The 18153-nt window shown below is 38.7% G+C and overlaps 2 protein-coding genes and 1 pseudogene across 2 annotated transcripts; 2 read left to right on the top strand and 1 right to left on the bottom strand.

Moving 5' to 3' along the window:
- The first annotated feature begins 1617 nt into the window (after nt 1-1617).
- On the top strand, nt 1618-3328 carry LOC114751402 (uncharacterized). The gene is made up of 2 exons (XM_028940074.1): nt 1618-1723; nt 2325-3328. Exons 1-2 carry the CDS (start codon nt 1654-1656, stop codon nt 2870-2872), a joined length of 618 nt encoding a protein of 205 aa, XP_028795907.1. The 5' UTR covers nt 1618-1653; the 3' UTR covers nt 2873-3328.
- A 1469-nt stretch (nt 3329-4797) lies between these two features.
- Nucleotides 4798-8983, top strand: LOC114751401 (nicotianamine synthase-like; annotated as a pseudogene).
- Nucleotides 8984-13880: 4897 nt separating this feature from the next.
- Nucleotides 13881-17305, bottom strand: LOC114751403 (homeobox protein knotted-1-like 1). Its single transcript, XM_028940075.1, has 5 exons — nt 17041-17305; nt 16754-16864; nt 16398-16542; nt 14853-15103; nt 13881-14392 (listed from the first exon to the last, which is right to left on the bottom strand). The coding sequence occupies exons 1-5, from the start codon at nt 17281-17283 to the stop codon at nt 14192-14194; spliced, it is 951 nt and encodes a 316-aa protein (XP_028795908.1). The 5' UTR covers nt 17284-17305; the 3' UTR covers nt 13881-14191.
- Nucleotides 17306-18153: the final 848 nt, after the last annotated feature.

Genomic DNA, 18153 nt, shown 5'->3' with positions numbered 1-18153 from the left:
TCCGCCCCACATATTTCAATGACCAAGTGCCAATCAGGTTCAATATGCGTAGTTATTAAAGAAAATTCAGAGATGGAAGGATGGTTAAAAAGAAAACGGAACCAAGTTCTAGTTCGAAATTCAACTAATGTTTCAATAACGAAGGAGTGAGTAATGCATATTCAAATGAAGGACGCCCTGAATCCTAAGTTACAGCAATAGCTTCAAGTTACAGACTTTGATTTCTGAATAGCAATTACATTGCATAATTCGGATTGTTTGACCATTTCTTTAACACTCAACCGCCAAGCATATGATTGGCTAAAGAATACTGCCAAGCAGAAGAAAACTCCAAAACTAACCGTGAGATAATCTTCCGGTCTGGGACTAGTGGGAACGATAGCTGAAGCAGCCCTAGAGTCAGCCTCGTCGGCGCTGGACTCGGCTGCCTTGACCTGGGCCTCGACTACCTGATCGGACCCATCATTAGAATCCGAACAGAAAAATACCCTGCCTCCTAAATTAGGATTCTGAAGCTTAGCCGCCTCAGAGAACTCAATACATTACGCAGAGGCGGAGTGGAATCGATTGCGGGCCGGAGAGCCGGTATCGAACTCGGGGAAAGGTGATGGGCACGGCTTCGGACGCATGAGGAGGAAATGAGCTTCAACATAATGATGCAATAGATGAAGAAATGTGGTGAGACAGTATTTCTGAAATTGGCGCTTGGCTCAAGCCCTAAAATGGATGCCCGAGTTGGCCGAAAACCGCCATTGATGTTCGCTCGAATGAATAGAAGAGCTGCATACAATACGAATACGCGCTCCTGTTGAGGCCACAAAGCCCACCATAAACCCTTGGGAATTCTGTTTGACGAAATTAACCCTGTTGGTCCAGCCAAAGTCCCGCCCTGCCTTCGGTATGGACTCTGCCCTTGTATCTTTGGATGCCTACAAAATTCTAATTAGGAAGGTTTGAGATCCAATAATTCTAATTACACCCCCCGCCAACAACCTCGTTTTATTTTCATTGACGTTTTTATGCTGTCTGGTGCCGTTTTGTTTTATTTTATTCATATCTTAATTAATTTCATCGGAAAAAATATTTGAACCAGTTTGTGATTGGTTTAGCCTACATAAAAAATTAATTTTGATGCACAAATTTATATTATTTGTTTTTATAACATATTTAAAAGTATGAATACAATTTTTTATCTAGTTTTTTATTTATTTTGTCTTTACCATATTTTATGAAATCGCGACAACAAGAAGTCAGTCTTTTTTAAGGATACAAAAAGGTTAAAATTTTACCCTTAACCTTTCACCTCCAAATAAACTGCGAGACCGTGAGAGGCAAATTATTCCCCAAGGGTAACCACGACATTCCATTCTGAGACCAATACGGGATCTGCATTGTAGGAGACTAGGAGGTTCCTGTCTCTTCGACTTCGGTGACGTTAAGATTGGAACGACTTGCACTGAAGAAATAGAAAAGAAAGGCCAAAAAAAAGAGAGAGAGAAAGCTCTTCAATTAAAAAAAAAATGAATGGAAGAAACAATGAGGGAAAAAAAAAGGAATGAACGCTGGAACTACGAACATCATGAAAAGCATTTTTGATCTTTGAAGGATTGTTAGCATTGAGGCTCAGGTCTATATCGTTTAAAGAGCAGGGCCATGGAACTCCGACAAAAGAGGGTTCGGATCCTCCTGTTTGTAGTTGGCATCATTCTGCTTAGCAAGACAGGTGCTTTCACTTATATACATACCAATTTCATTGGTTTCTTGACAGTATTCTATCTGTTAATGTCATCTCGCAACTGAATTTCCCTTTTCGGTTATTTGCAATCCATGTTGTGTAATTTGCATTACATTAGCAATCATCGGAAATCGCAAATGGCAAACAGCACGTGATGAATTGCTTTGTTCTGAATTCATAAATACCGAACTCTTACTATAATATCTCTTTCCTCTTAATTTCACCGTCATGGAGCGGCCACCGCTCCTCCAAGCTTTCAATTTCTTCTTGGTATTACATATTTGGCTCGCAAATATTTAGCTTTGAAACACACACACACACATGCAAATGTAATGAAAATGTGTTTGATGAATCTTCTATGCATTTACCTGTAAGAGGATTGAAAGGTGTTGAATCTGGCTTTCTGATGAAAACCAGAGCAGCTATTCTTAGAAATGCCTAGAATGATTTATGACTTGTAAGAACGAGTGGATGTAAGGTAGACCGTACAATATACAGATTATATGTATCTTTACGAGATTAGATCTTGCGCATCAAAACATGGTTACTGAGAGTATGAGATAAATTGACTTGCTTTTGGTCCTTTCAGCTGGAAAGTGCAGAGAGCTAGTTGGGGAGGAAGGTTCGTCCCAATGTGGGAAGTTCACAATTTTCGATTGTTTCGATATGGGCGCTGGAAGTTTAGGATGCAGTGTGAAGGAAGCTGCGAAACTCTTCTCCTACAACGTTGAGACTGCTCGTGTGTTGAAAGCAAGGGATGAAGCCGTTGAAACTGCCCTTTTTCAAGCAGCTTCAAAGGGGATGTCACAGAAAAAGTCGTCAAAACTTGCTGAAAAACATGGTAAGAAGGCAGCAAAGATGGCGTCCCGTGAAGCGAAACGCGTTATAGGTCCCATAATGTCTTCAGGATGGGACTTTTTTGAAGCTATCTATTATGGGGCTACCATGACAGAAGGGTTCCTCAGAAGCATAGGAACATTGTTTGGTACTTATAGCGGAGGCTTCTTTGGGGAGCAGTGTCTTGGGAGGCTTGGTTATCTTGTGGGAAGTCAAATAGGAAGTTGGGCCGGAGGCAGAATTGGACTAATGGTTTATGATGTGGTTAATGCAGTGCATTTCTTGTCCTTGAAATTATAGCTCCAATTCCCACAGCATGTCAAGTTCATCGTTTCACATCATATTGTTTTGCCCCCGATTGATTTTTTTGTCCGACCGTACATCGTTTCACGCCCAGATTTTTGACAAATGTACGCGTTTCAATTAATATCTTATTCACAGATTTCCTTCCTGATGTTGCAAACGCTTCCTTTAGAAAGTTGCATGTAGGTCTATGTTTGCTTATGTATCTCAGGGCTCCAGGATAACCAGTCAAACAATATTTTCAACAGATAAAAATGATTGCCACAAATCATAAAATGCTGGGAACGAATTTGTTAAGTAACCTTGGTTCAACCATAAAGGGCTGACACTTGTGTAGCGAGGAGGAGAGGCAGAAAAGCAGAATATGTATATGAACGTCATTGAACAGCATGACAGTAAGAATAAAAAGACTACCAAGAACCCTATCAAACTCAGCAAAAATTCACCTGTATTAGTGCCCCCGCCATTGAATTGGTAGCTAAGTATCAGAGTTAGAAATTGACTAATATAATGAACAGAAGAAGAAGAAGAAGAGGGCGTCAATCTGAGAGGAACAAGCATGGTTATCAGAATCAGAATGGTCAGCAGAGTCAGACTTCACTGATGGCCAACTAAGATGGAGGCCATTATTCACGGGCTTTCATGATGGCTAGGCCTATCTTTACAGGAGCAATATAATATTTGTTCTGGCTTTAATAATGTAACAATGTGGAGCATTAAGAGAATAATTGGAGATGGTGCAACCGAAAGGCGAGGGCAAGTACAGGATGAGTCCATATTGACAACATTTTGCATTTCCCCAAAGTGGCCTCTACAGTCTCTGCAACACTATCACTCATTGCTTTCAGCGTCGAGTAGTCGCATTTTGGGGTGCGTGAAAGTGGCCAAATTGACCAATAAACAAATCCATTCGCCGCCCTGCCCCTCCCCCCGTCATCAAAAGTAGCTTTTGCTTTTTATTGATCTGCTGATAATTAATGCTCAGTGATGCTCACTGCTAATCTCTCTTTTCCAACCATATTTCTGTGTCTGCGTCACCCCAAATGCCTCCTTGAGTGCATCCTTACATCTTTCCATTCTATTGGAAACCAATCTTAATTATGTCAGCTTTCACCAATTGGGTTATTTTTACTACTACTCCTTTTTTTTTTCATCCTGACACGAATTATAAAGTGTTCTCTTGATTCTTTTACTGATTAATTAATGTTTCTCTTGGTTATGTCAAAAAATGACATAACCAAAATACATGAATACATGAATACCAAAGCGCTGAGCGTTCATTGAAATTTTTAGAAGTTTAGGAACAAAAACCAATCCCTTCAATACTGAATTTATTCAGAGAGAGTTAGTGCCTAATCTGGGTTTGGTGAGGATAAAACAGTTTATGATTTATTAAACACGGATTTGGCTGGGTGAGGAAGAATAATAAAAGTAAGTGAGATGAAAACAAGGAAAATCTACAACCCTAAGCTGCGTCAAAGGAGAGAATGGAAGTGGATGATATGGTGTCATATGAACCATCGAACTTGAAGGAATCAAAGTAAGGATAACAAATGTTTTTTAAATATGAGAAAAGGCAAAAAGGGGAAGGAATCAAAGTGAGAATAACAAATGATTTTTTTTTAAAAAATAATATAATAAGAAAGAGCATGAAGTGGAGCGAGAGGGGCAACTTGTTGAATGTCAACACGATGAGGATCCATACATCCTTTCATAATTGCCCATACACTGTATTTCCCACCTTTTCTAAAGACAAACTCTGAAGCAGTGGCCTCTTATAGATTTGGTCACAAGGGACAAAGATAATAATACGGCAAATATGTTTGAGAGGACATCCGAGTTTTGGACATAATAATTGGGAAGGGGGGAAAAATAAACTATACTGAAAAATTCCATTTTAAACACAATAATACTTTAATTACAGAGACTCAAATCTCTTATCCTAAACTTTCAAACGCGTGTTAAGAAGTCTACATTTAAAAAAAAAAATGCAATCAATCTATTATAGTAAGATAAAAAAAATAGTTTGACAAAAATAATTCTTCATTCCTTATGATTGTACTTGATTTTTAACGAGGTCTTGGGTCTTATAGTTTTCTATCAGGTTGTTGTAAATTTCTCGATTATGATCATGAGTCCTCGCACTCATCGTCTATTGACCAAGTTCAATTGAGCGACATATAAGTTGCTATAAAATGCAAAAAAAAAAAAAATTAAAAATGGCCTAAATTTAATTGTTATCAACATATGGCAAAATTAATTTAATAATATGTTGAGTGAGAACCATATCATTAACTATTAGAGTTTTTTTTTTGTTTTTTAACAAACTAACAAATTATGAGTATGCCTATCATTAAAAAAAATTACGAGGATCCAATAAAATAAACTAGAAGGACTTAGTTAAACACGTCTAAAGTGATAGAGATTTGCATACTGATTTTTTTTTTTTTGCTATGCTAATGTGCGTTTTTTTGGTGAAAATTGAAAAATGCGGCTAAAATGAAATATTTCTTTGTATGAATCCATCGTCCGTAATATAAATAATAGCTCATTTGACATTTAATTTAGTTTTAAATATAAGATAACAATCAATTATGTCTTTCATATTTATTTTTTTTTAAGGTAACCTTTATAATAGTTGTATATGTTAAATATTTCATCAAATGGTAGTTCTAACTAATATACTATCGGTCCTTTATAAGACCCAATTGACTTATTTGAGGAGATTAAGGAAGTAATTAAGTTGGTTATTTATAATAAATAAGTTTGTCATTCCTAAAATATCCTTGCTAATTAAGTATATTGGCTAAAACTATCATTATTAGAAGGATTATCTTGGAAAAAATGCATAAATATAAGAGACAAAATGGATGGGGTTTATAATTAGGACCAAATAAAAAGTCAAATGGGGTCTTATAATAAGGACCGAGGAGTACATGAGGATATTTTAAAGAAAACAGTACATATTTATTATAGATAATTAACTCTACTAATTTTTTTAATCTACTCAAATTAGTCAATTAACCTTTAGATATATTAACCAGTGGATGTAGTAATATATTTGTGATTTCAGGAGCCCCAACATAACAGAATTGTTTTTGGGAGAAAGGAACAGAAAAAACAAAGAAAGAGCAGAAGGTAAGCATAGGGATCCAGTTGATAACTATGCGGCCGCAGATGGATGGAATAATACAAGAATTCAAACCTATTCTCTATCACAGCAACGAACTTTGTCTCCTATCGCTATAGTGGACTGCTCCATCAAGGCCACACGCACCGAATCTTCCATCCACGCCCTTCGATCACTCAGTTGCGTTCTTCATCATATCGGGTCAATTAAAGGGACAATATTAAGGAGCGGCGCTGCGTTTTCGTCGATCGTTTTCATATAAAACTGGCAATATAATGCCTTCTATATATATTATCTCTATTTATCCAGTGTGAACTGAATTGATGCTGATAGTAGCTTAAACAGCACTCAACAGAACATGTTCCGATCCATTTGTTTATGCCTAAACAAATCAGACGCTGACACATATATTCTCGTTTGCTTACTACGTACAACTAGCCGATGATGATGAGCAACTCTAGTCTCTAAATCACAGGTAGGAAATATATACGAAAAAAGAACTAATTATTCGATTTGAAATATCATTAGAATTTTCTCATCATGAAATACAATACGATTTCAGCGTACAACGTAGCGTCGACCCTCATGTTATGTTGCTGACGTGCATAAATGAAGGCCATTAAACTCAAACAGAATCACAGGCTTGCCAGCTTGCCAAAACAGCAAGTCTTATGATTATTATATTATTGTCGATTTTATAGTAAAATCCAATTATCAGAGGTCTTAGGTAACCATATGGTGGGTGGAAGGAACAATTAATGTTGGAGCATCCGGTAATATATTTGATATTGACTTTGAGAGATTCTCATTACCTGAACTATTACCGCGCTTTTGACCCCGAAAGGCCTTAACGATGTGGACATTCATTCTCCCAGCCACTTTCTTTCATTCCCTTTTTTCAACCTCTACCAGCATTGGATTTCTTTCAGCCAAAATAGACTTGGATATATTCCCCTCCATCCTCTGATATTTATGCATGACACGACATTAAGTTTCTGTCATGCGCATTCCATCCATGAGCATGGTGGGATCATTGGCTTCAATCCCCATCGCAGGATTATTGATCGTCATGATGCATTTTCAATCTTCTGGGACTACTCTCAAAACCCTAACACACACACTCATGCTAGCACACATTTATAAAGCAATATCATCCCAAAACCTCTTAATTCCAGGGGAAAAAACAGAAAAGTCAGAATCAAATATGACTTTTTTCTTGTAAATAGTTGTTATCAAGGACACTACCAGCATATTTTTGTCTGTGAATTTGTTTTCTTGGTTTGCCGGAACTATTGATAGTTGGACGGGGGAAGGCGATAACATTTTAGATTCTAATCTAGGCGAAGCGGAACAAAATGAAACTGCACACGCCTTCGTCCAATGGCAGTAAGCCAATGGTCGTAAAGCACCAGGGGCCCACATGGGACCCAGTAGTGAGCATAAATACAGATCCCGCCCTGCCCAAGGGTTAAGCGTCCCTCTCTATTCTCAAACACCGTGTGCTCCCAGAGAGCTTTTTTCTCTTTAGGGACACCGCAGAGTCTGTGAAAAAGAAACCAAAGGAGCCCCGCACATAGTGTCGACATGGTGAGCCAGGAAGATTTGTTGATTGGAAAGATCTGCGAGCTCTATGATCAGATCTCGAGCCTCGATAGTCTCAAACCCTGCCAAAATGTCGACACTCTTTTACCCAACTCGTCCTCACATGCATACCACCCAACCCTATCGATGTCACTAAGCTCCCCAAAAGCCTTCAGCAGATTCGGTCCAAGCTCATTCGCCTCTGTGGCGACGCCGAAGGCCTCCTGGAGACCCACTATTCCACCATCCTCGGCTCCTTCGAAAACCCTCTCGACCACCTCGACATCTTCCCTTATTACTCCAACTACCTCAAACTCGGTCTCCTCGAGTTCACCATCCTAACCCAGCACTGCGCTCGTTTCCCTTCCAACATAGCCTTCGTCGGCTCTGGCCCTCTTCCTTTCACTTCGATTGTGCTGGCCTCCAATCATCTTCCCACCACCACCTTCCATAACTATGACATCGACCCGCAGGCCAATTCCATGGCCCTTCGCTTGTTTTCTTCCGACACTGATTTATCTAAACGCATGGTTTTTCACACCAGCGATATCTTGGACGTGACCAAGGACTTGGAAGAGTACGAGGTTGTTTATTTGGCGGCTCTCGTGGGGATGGACAATGACGAGAAGAATCGGGTGATCGATCATTTGGCTAAGCATATGGCTCCGGGAGCACTCCTGATGCTGAGGAGTGCCCATGGAGCTCGCGCTTTTCTGTATCCTGTGGTTGAGCCCGACGATCTTCGAGGCTTTGAGGTTCTCTCTGTGTTCCATCCCACCGATGAGGTTATCAATTCTGTTGTGATCGCGCGGAAGTATCCCCTGCCTCTGCATTCGCATAATGATCAGCAAGGTCTTCCAAATATGATATTGCCAAACAAGTGTTCTGAGATACAAGTGTTTAATCCCCTCGTCAACCATGGGAATATGATTGAGGAGTTGACCGTCGAGGAACAGCCATCGTAATAAACTCGACATCTCTCTCTTTCTAACACACTACCTTCATTTCTCTAGCCATATATTTATGTGATTGGAGTCTCTCTACATGGAATTGGGTCATCTATGCGGTAGCTACTAGCCAGTAGTCACTTAGTTTAATTTTCCTGCCGATATACCCGTTTATGATATCTATATCATCTAGTGCTCATCATTTTCGTGATGTCGTCTCAAAATTCTCAAGAAATAAAAAAAGGGGGCTTATATGTGTTTTCATGATGATCCGCACTCTCAAGGGTACTCTTTTTTTATTTAATTTCCTTATTATCAGCTCATCAATAAATGTTGTCATTGGTGCAAGCTGCAAGTTGTCCTCGGTGCAAGCTGCAAGTTGATCACATTTACTGTAACCTGATGAAAGAACTGGTAAAAAAAAAAAAAAAAACATCTTCTTGCTTTTCACTATAATGGCTCATCAAATCAGTGTCGATTCTGGAATAAAATGCAAGTAGGTGACATATACACCCTATCGAGGACTCATTGTGATTTGAGAGGAAAAGTGCAAAAATTTATTTTGTTAGGGTTATACGATGTAGTTCTTAAATACACTAAATGTGTAATTGTTCGATAAAATCAACATAAAAGGTAAACAAGTTTTCCAGGCAATAGTATGATGAATATTCTTCGATTAAATCATACGCATATCATACTGTTTATTAAATTTAATGCAGGCAGGAAAGAAATAAAGAAGGAAGATTGGAATTTTGCTGGGTTTTATTATCATATATATGTGGGCGCGCCTTTCAATCGAGGCTCAGTTATGGACAACGACGCATAGTAGATTCTGATATTAGCCTTGCTTCCTGTATTAATCTGGTTCCTGCAGTAACTATTTTTCTTTCTTTCGGTTGACCATATTGCAATGCCTTTGTGGGCTTTCAGAATATAATCCCTATATGTGCACATCTAGATCTGTGCTCAGTTCAAAGAGGGATTCTAGTGATTTTGTGCCCTAATCACTTATGAATGACATCCCCCCCGGATGATGCCACCCTGCAACTTAACTGGTTTGCTTTGAGGAAGCAAAATAATTGAGAATTATTTAGCCAGATCTTTAGGTTTTAAGACTTGTTTAAGATAGTTTCAATTAGATACTTGTTGATTCCTAGTTGATACATATTAATTCATAAAAATGCTGATGAGATATGAATACCGAAACTTTCCATGAATGAAATCATCTTGATTCAGAAAACTGGTATTTATACAAGCTGCAAGATGAGTCGGTTCTTCATTACGCGTCCCTTTGTTCTTAGTTATATCAAAGGTTGCGATTTTCTGTTGATGATGGGGAGCTAAAAGGATGGAATTAGAATTAAGATGGGTATTTCAGGCCAAAAACTACAGGCAAAAGACCTCCTTCAGAATGAATGTTCGTTATTATAATATATCAGCAGAAAAACAGGTCGCATTGTTGCAAGCTTGATTCCTTGCTGCAATGTCTTCACCTGTCATTTAGGTAAAAATTAAAAAGCCGTACATGTCGGGTCATTGATATGATAGTGCAGAACAATATCAACGTTGGATCCTTCTTTCAAGGGGTATCAATGGGGGGAAATTTACTAAGTCATTATTGAAGGAAGCTCCATTAGAGACAAACCCTTTGGTGCATTGTTTGAGTACTGACGGCTACTAATAAAGATGACACACTTTGTTTAGATCAATTCGAGACCATCGATATTTAGAATTCTATAAGAAGGTTCTACACGAAATCTTACATCGTTACGTGTGTGTCACAACCTGAGCTTGTAGGAATTAAAACTCCATTAAACTACGTAACCTTTTCTTTTCAATATTGCTTATAATCATTAATTAGGGTACCACGAAAGAAGCAACCCAGCCAGAGTTACCTTGTTCTCTAGCTTATAGAACTCAAAGACTAATAATTGACAGGATTCAAAAGTGAACATAATAATGCTTCCCTGTGTTATCCGTGCTGCACACATATACCACCTTTATTTCTTAACATAAAAGCTAATTAATTAATTTAAAGAGATTAAGAGAACCAAATTAATCATTTAATAATAACAAATGCAACATGATCTCTCTAAGGTATTCCTTTATAAACATTAGATCATATATATCAATTTATAAGTTAGTTAAATTAGTTTGGAGAAAGATTATAAATATAACAGATAAAGTAAATTAATGTCTTATATTTATGATTGAATCTCATATTCTAACTGGTTTTTATATTAAGTACCAGAGGTAGTAGTTGTCGCAAATTTTTTGAATTGTTGTGACTAGGATTTTTCATCACAGGAGCGTCCTTGGCAAATAATTCAATAGCACATCACCGGCTCTTCGAAACAAAAATTATAAGAAAAATTTTGAGAGAGTGTGTGTTGTGAATTTGAAATTGCGAAGCGAATATATACAACTTGACGGATGGATGCCTATGGGCGGCAGAGGAGGAGGGGAAAATATCATTGAGGCCTCGTGAGGAAGACAACGATGCTCTGAGCCTATAAAACTCTTGATTTTGTTTTCGTAGGCCCATGGGATTGGAGTGAAAACATGCTTGTGTCAAAAGTCTTCGGTATCTTAAGGGGTAAGGGGTGTTTAAATGTCATGAAAAGTGTTTTTGAAAAATACTTTTTTACAAATCGAGATAAACTCCTCAACATATTTATTTTGTATATCGTAAAATCACTCTTGAAATCATGGTTTGGTTTCTATCCAAACACCTGGTTAATGCAAATACAAGATGCTAATTGATCCTTTTCTTATGGTACCATGTCGATGGAGATTTTTTTTTTTTTTTAATTTCATTTCACTTTCCATAACAAGCAAGTGAAATATTTCTTTAACCGGGTGACTTTTGAGTTTTCAGAGTGAGTGATGATCTGGGCTTAACATCCCAATCAAAGAGGGCGTCTTTTGTTTTATTATTATATAGAGTAATTGACTACCCATGTTTTTACCCAAACTACTAAAAATAAAAAATAAATCTATGTAAACATCCGATGTGTTGAGATCAGCATCGGCGAACATGCCACCTTCCATGCCTTTTTTGACGTCTCCCTTCCCCAAATAGGAGCAACATTATTTATAAGCAATATTAAATATCAAATATAAAAAGCCCAACAAGCCATTATATTTGTAAACCGTCAATAATAGCGAACGTACTCCCCAGGCGGGATACTTAACGCGTTAGCTACAGCACTGCACGGGTCGATACGCACAGCGCCTAGTATCCATCGTTTACGGCTAGGACTACTGGGGTATCTAATCCCATTCGCTCCCCTAGCTTTCGTCTCTCAGTGTCAGTTCAGTCTTCAAACCCCACGTTTCATCCGCGCGTGAAGCTGCGGCCAACAGCACAATCCCCCCCCCCCTTTTCTTTTTGACCTTTCTTGGGGGACCCCACAGCGTCATATCTCTGGCTACAAACTCACAAATACTAATTTTTTAAGAGGAGGGGTGTTATTTCCACAATAGGATGAGGAAGACGTGAGTTTTACGCTTCATGGTTTCGCAGGTAGCGTGCACTGCGTTTCGACACAACACCGCCATTCCAATTTCCAATCACTTCAAAACCAGACACCCAAAATTTACATTTTTCAGGGACAATAACTTAACAATTTCTTGGAGTCCACACTCATTTTCCTAATATTTTAATTTTATTGAAAATACGAGGGAAAATAAATAATAATAAGAATAAAACCATGATTGAAATTAAAAATTCATGTTATAAGTAGTATAAATCCCTATAAATTTCATAGCGTATTAAAAAAAGAAACTCCCCATATGTTTTGCGTTTTGCATTCATATAAATTATAAAATTATCGTGGCGCCCACAAAGCTTTTGAAAAGAAGTTTTTTTTGTTGTTCTCTACTCGGTTCACCAAAGCTTTACCCTGACTATGTTCGGATGTGACTCACGTCGCGCACCTAGGTATAGTAAGTGAGTCTCCCAACGGGTTTTTTTTGTATCCATGAGGAATTAAATTCAAGACCTCACTTAAGCGGAACCGAATCTCTTACTATTCAGACCAACCCCTATTGGTTTTTGAAAAGAAGTTGATTTCTGAGGGAAAAAGAGATTGAGGAAGGTCCAGCCGCAATCATTTCCCTATTAGCCTGGCCCAAACCATGGAAAAGCCCATTCATTTTTTTTCCCTCGCATAAAAACTTTACAAATTTAGACCACATCATATCACAAATTTTTATGTCTATTTTCTCGTCTGAATTCGTGAAAAATATAGTACCAAAAAATCTACGTAATTTCATTTCTCCCATGGACTCGGAGTTTGGTATTAAAACATGGAGTAACCTTAATTTGAAAAAAAATCATTCGACATACATAAAAACATGTTGCATTCGTAAAATTCTAATATCATAAATAATACAGTTAACTTTTTTCCTTTTTTTAAAAAGGCATGTTGAATTTGGAAGCGTCGAACCTGACTGTGAAAGAAATCAATTTGCCGTTGAATGAGGGCGACCCGCCCCAGATGACCCCAACTTTTAACATGGTTTTTGTTTTCTTTAGAGGATTATCTTCTGCCATTTGTTTGAAACTCGATTATAACAGCATTGGGGCCATCGTTACTGTGAACAGACTATGACCAAACCAGTTATTTATAAATTAATATTTTAAATAATACATGCTTAGAATAAAACAAATAATCCTTCATAATAATAAAAATGAAGATGAAAGATTGTATTCTAAAAATATTAATTAAAATCAAAACAAATATGCCACCAGCCCAACCTGTCGAACCACCGATTTCATCAATTTTGATCCGTTCAGGACCGATTCAGCCCATTCTTAACTAGTTCTCAAGTTCACCGATTTTCAGTTTCAGCTGGATACCAGGCCGGCTTCGATTTTAACCGATCAAACCGACCAGTTTGGTTGGTTTATATATGCGTGTGATGAATTCAATCATCATTAATATATTCAGCCCCTCAATTTTACGATGAATCCAATCATTCGCTTCTTCTTCTTATTCTTCTTCTTCCTTGGTTAAGTAAACACTAACAAGAAATGAGCAGGTATGAAAACTAAGCGAGAAAATTCATGGGCGCTTCAGAAAGTGAAGCATATGGTGAGATTTGAGGGGGGAAGGGTAGGGACGCAGGGTTCATATTACGGTACGTAGAGCAGGAGACCCTACGACATTCGTACGCAGCAGAGCAATTAGGAATTAAGACCAGACGAAACCTCATTACTATCCACGACCATACAACCACCTCGGTTGCCTATATCATCCTAGCTATCCCAAGAGACGCTTTCCGTTTTCCAACTTCCATACATGCTATGATATGGATATCTTTATGTAGTAATATCCACCACTTCCGTTCAATCTGGACGCATCACAACTTCATCCACAACAATTGAGTACAAAGCGTATTGCAAGTATACAACTGTTTAGCTAGGCCCTTATTGCTGATTCCAGCTTGAATTACAGGAACGAGGAACCGCCACCCATTATATGCAAGTACACGTAACATAAATACAAGCAAATATTTGAGAGGAAGCTCATACGTTTGTGTGGAGATCCCAAAAATTGATCTCTTGGAGCACAAGTGCAAATACATATATATACATATCTATGTATAGAGATATACCACAGAAGAAGGGTGGATTGGGAGAGTTGAGGAATATCAATGAGGTTGGGGAGGGGGTGGAGGAGGAGCGTTGAAGCAGAAAGGGGGGCCGAAGGGGGCCCCATTTACACCCTCCAAGACGGCAAATCGCATATCATCAGATGGCTTCCAGTGCCGTTTCCGCTGGTTGATGAACCAATTATTTATCTGCTTTTGATTCAGTCCACTCCTTTCCGATAGCCTCACTTTCTCCTCTTCCTGCATGTCTCATCACCCATCATTTTCAGTCTTTAATGCTTTCACACATATAATTTAATTAAACACCCAATCAGGTTCCAACCAGTATGTCAATATCATAATGAATATCCAGTGTCACTATTTGTCTCTTTCGTCCCCGGCCTTAGTTCAAAATCACAATCACCATCTATCATCAAATGCTCTTGCACTTCTTTTCATATCCCTACCAATGAAATTATACAACGACAGTGTGCTTATACCAAACTAGCATTGGAAAAGCCAAAACTCAGCCCCGAGACTATAATAGCAAGGTCAAGAAACATTAGCATTTCATCGTATAACAGGACGAGAACAAGAAGACGCTGATCCAACATTACTTTGATCAGTTGCGCGTTGAAAAACATTATATTAGACACTGTAACATATGCCGTATTATTATAAGCATGTTTTATGGTAATGAGTAAATGGGTAATTATATTACCGTGGGATAAGGCCATCTGTAGTGGGTGTTCCACCAATTGAGCAATATCATCCTTGCATCCTTCGGAAGCTTACCATTTTTCCTTCTCTTCAAGAACTCCTTCCGGAGATTGCTGAGATAGCCACTGTACTTACGAAGAAGCATGTCTTTGATCTCTTTATCAGCTTCACAACTGCCACAAGCTCCAGCACCTTCGACACCTTCGACCTCACCACAACTTAGTTCCTCTTCTGAAGTCACACCTGCGTCCTCTACACATTCATGCAGCCCCAAGTTTATGTAACATTTATATTTGACAATAAAAAGCATTTTGCTTCGTCTCTCTCAGTTATTACTTTCCTATCTGTTTCTTTTTAGCTACCAACATGCCTCACCCACTAGACTAATTTTTATAGGAAGCTGTGTAAATGACTAACTTCGTGGCCGCAAATTATTTGAAGGCAAGTTCGTATAATTTACACCCTCTTCACTATCCAGCATTTGCCTATCTGCCCCTCGCAATCCGTTCCCTTCTTTCGTAAGCTCAGAACGAACTTGCCTTCTAGTTGCGAAAGAGAAAGACCGGAGAAGAAAGGCTCATCCTTAAGGAGGAAAAACTGGATGGCGTCACCATTTTGTCAGATTATAAGCCCAATTCAAGACGGAACATCGAAACCTTAATTGATACATTTCAATTAAATATATTCAATGACATGCCAATTAAAGACATCAGCCAGAGCCGAAGGTTAATTTTTCTATGCAATCACTTCCGTCCGAAAAACAATAAACCTCTCAGAAAACACCAGCTAGCAGACCTGAAATTAGGGTTTAAGGCAAGTATCATGGTCTTTAGGGTGCCTAAATGTTGTAAAGCCCATCTATCTTCAATTCATGCATGTCATAGGGTTAATAAAGCACTAAGCTCCTGTGGGTGAACATCGAGGGATGTTCAGAAAGAGATTAGAAGCTCATTTCTCACGTCAAAACTTACATAGTAATTAAATAACCCTCACTAACATCCTGCATATATCAAATCCAAAATAGTCACAACGTAATGCAGACACAATTTCAATCCACACTTTCTGAATTAGATGCTAATTTTCATCAGTTTACGATTGAGAAAGATATCATATCCACGTATTTCGCTGAAGTAAAGGGGTAAAAAAAACACTTGCACGGTTCATGTCTATTAGAAGAAATTAACACCACGCATAACAAACCAATGGCCACAACTTTTACCCAAATTTAATAGCTCACTGGTAACATGGGCCTCGCTGTAAGGATTCTAATTAATGTTGAAATGAAATATCCAAGGTTGGCTGCATATTTCATCGAAAATAGGGCCATTCAAGCTCAATAAAAGAAATATTAGAGAAAAGACTTATCCTTTTTCTGTTTGCCAGCGAAAGAAAAGATTTATCCGATTTAATTAAATTGATTACTTTAAATTAACTCTCCAGCTCCACCTCTAAGATTCTCAAACAAACGATGCGAGTCAAAAACAATACCAGAGAGAACAGCTTGAGGTAAAACACGAATTAGGGGTTTATATAAGCAGGTATATACCGGATCGACATCCCGTTGAGGTCGTTAATGTTCCCTTGCAAAGGTTGTGGAGCTGGGATTCGATATTGCTCAAAAACAAGGTCGCTTCGTTGAAGGGCCTGGACAACTCGTCTTTGTATCTCCGAAGAACTTCACAGTATGATTCCTTGCAGTATCAAGCACCAACAATTCAAATTTTCCATTCAGAAACGACATATACGCATAGTAAAAACGACAGGCATGTGTGTATCGGTTTGAATCCAGCAAACTGTAAAAACTTGAGGTTTATTTTAATCTATAGGTTCCGCCTCCAAGTTATTAGGAAAAACAAAACTCGGAATTCGAAGAAATTAAATGCCCTAAGTGGATTTTAATACCATGAAATCGTCAAGTTGAGGATCGTCCCCTATCTGACCCTGAGCACTGATGGGGTGATTTTCACGGTTCATTTCTTCCAGAAGAGACGCCAGTTCTGGTGGAGCTCCGACCTTTAAGTACATTATAACACCGCTAAATTAGTGAGAGTAAATCAAACACTAATCACGAAAAGCGCAAGTTTTTTGTTTTTTTGTTTTTTTGTTTTTCCCTTTCTTGTTTTCCTCATGAAAGAAAGATTAATTCAGTAAAACTACCAGAATAGTTTTAAGCAACCGTAGGTAATGACCTTTTGGCATTCAATGTAAGCAGATAATAAATTAGGATAAAGAGGGTGATTGGCGATTTGGGCCTTGATGAACTGGTCCGGCACGTCAAGGCCGGTTCTTTCCGAATCAGGCACTTCCAGCTGTACGTAGTGATGAGCAGCCGGAGCTCGATGCAACTGATCTGAAGAGGAAGAGACGTCACCAACTCTGACATCTTCCGAACGGGATGATTCCTTAGTGTTGAACCTGCAAACATGGTCCATATTGATGATTCGCCGAACAACTACTGTGCCTGTCTGGACTGAAATCCCGCGAGCTGTAATTCCAAGCAAGTCCCAAGGGCCGAGAACTAAGCAAGCATATCGAGGCGTAAGAGGCACAGAAGATGAGGTGAGAGAAACGAAATGGATTAGCTTTAGGCCTTTCGCTCAAACAAGATGACGAAAGACCCGTTTGCTTGAAGTTGAAGAATCGAAGAGCTGCCAGTGAGAGAGCTCAACTCTACAACTTTATCCTTGGTGTGTACGGAGGGATAGATGGACGGAGAGAGAAGAAGGTAGGGAAGGGAAGGGGAAAAGGAGAGAGGGAGAAGGGAGAAGAACAGGACCAGTGCACCTGGGACAAGGCCAAAGGGCGGAAAAATTTCTTTCCCGAGAAAAGGTTGTGTGGGAGGGATCAAAAGCAAAGGACGAAAACAGCGGAATGATTTGACAAGGTTAAGGAGCTGAAGCCTTGAAGGTTCGTGCTGTTATCTGTAGTATATAGGCCGTATTTACATATACAGAGTGAGCGTGCGAGTCCAGTCGTGGTTTTCACTTTGACGTGCTACTGTGCTTCAGATGCTCCTCCCTTTCTTATTGGTTTTCCCACTTCTGTGTGGGTCCCTCTCTGCACGCCAGCTCCCCGCGCTTCATCTCCGGGCATCTTCTCGCCTTCCCATCTCTGCGCCTAAACAAACCTTGCCCCCAGGCGGCCAAGAATGAACGACGTTATTCGCAGTTTATATTTTTTTTATCAGTAATCATTATTTTTTAGGAATGCGAAAATTATAATTATAATTATCAATATATAATTCAATGAAAATTTCTACTACATCCTATCTTTAATATAAAATATAATTAATTAGTTTAAAT

Source organism: Neltuma alba, unplaced genomic scaffold (genome assembly GCF_004799145.2).
Source record: "Neltuma alba isolate B1F8T4 unplaced genomic scaffold, ASM479914v2 tig00006900_pilon, whole genome shotgun sequence".
NCBI classification, from domain to species: domain Eukaryota; kingdom Viridiplantae; phylum Streptophyta; class Magnoliopsida; order Fabales; family Fabaceae; genus Neltuma; species Neltuma alba.
The sequence above is the reverse complement of the archived record's forward strand: the minus strand, read 5'-3'. Positions and strand labels throughout refer to the sequence as shown.

Excerpts from the sequence above, each read along its gene's own strand:
- LOC114751403 (XM_028940075.1), bottom strand. The coding sequence starts at position 17,283 with ATGGACCATGTTTGCAGGTTCAACACTAAGGAATCATCCCGTTCGGAA. Across the intron at positions 16,865-17,040 it reads CTTACATTGAATGCCAAAAG|GTCGGAGCTCCACCAGAACT; the intron begins GTCATTACCTAC and ends ATGTACTTAAAG. Across the intron at positions 14,393-14,852 it reads ACAGATGGCCTTATCCCACG|GAAGAGGAGAAAGTGAGGCT; the intron begins GTAATATAATTA and ends TGAGACATGCAG.
- LOC114751402 (XM_028940074.1), top strand. The coding sequence starts at position 1,654 with ATGGAACTCCGACAAAAGAGGGTTCGGATCCTCCTGTTTGTAGTTGGC. Across the intron at positions 1,724-2,324 it reads CATTCTGCTTAGCAAGACAG|CTGGAAAGTGCAGAGAGCTA; the intron begins GTGCTTTCACTT and ends TGGTCCTTTCAG.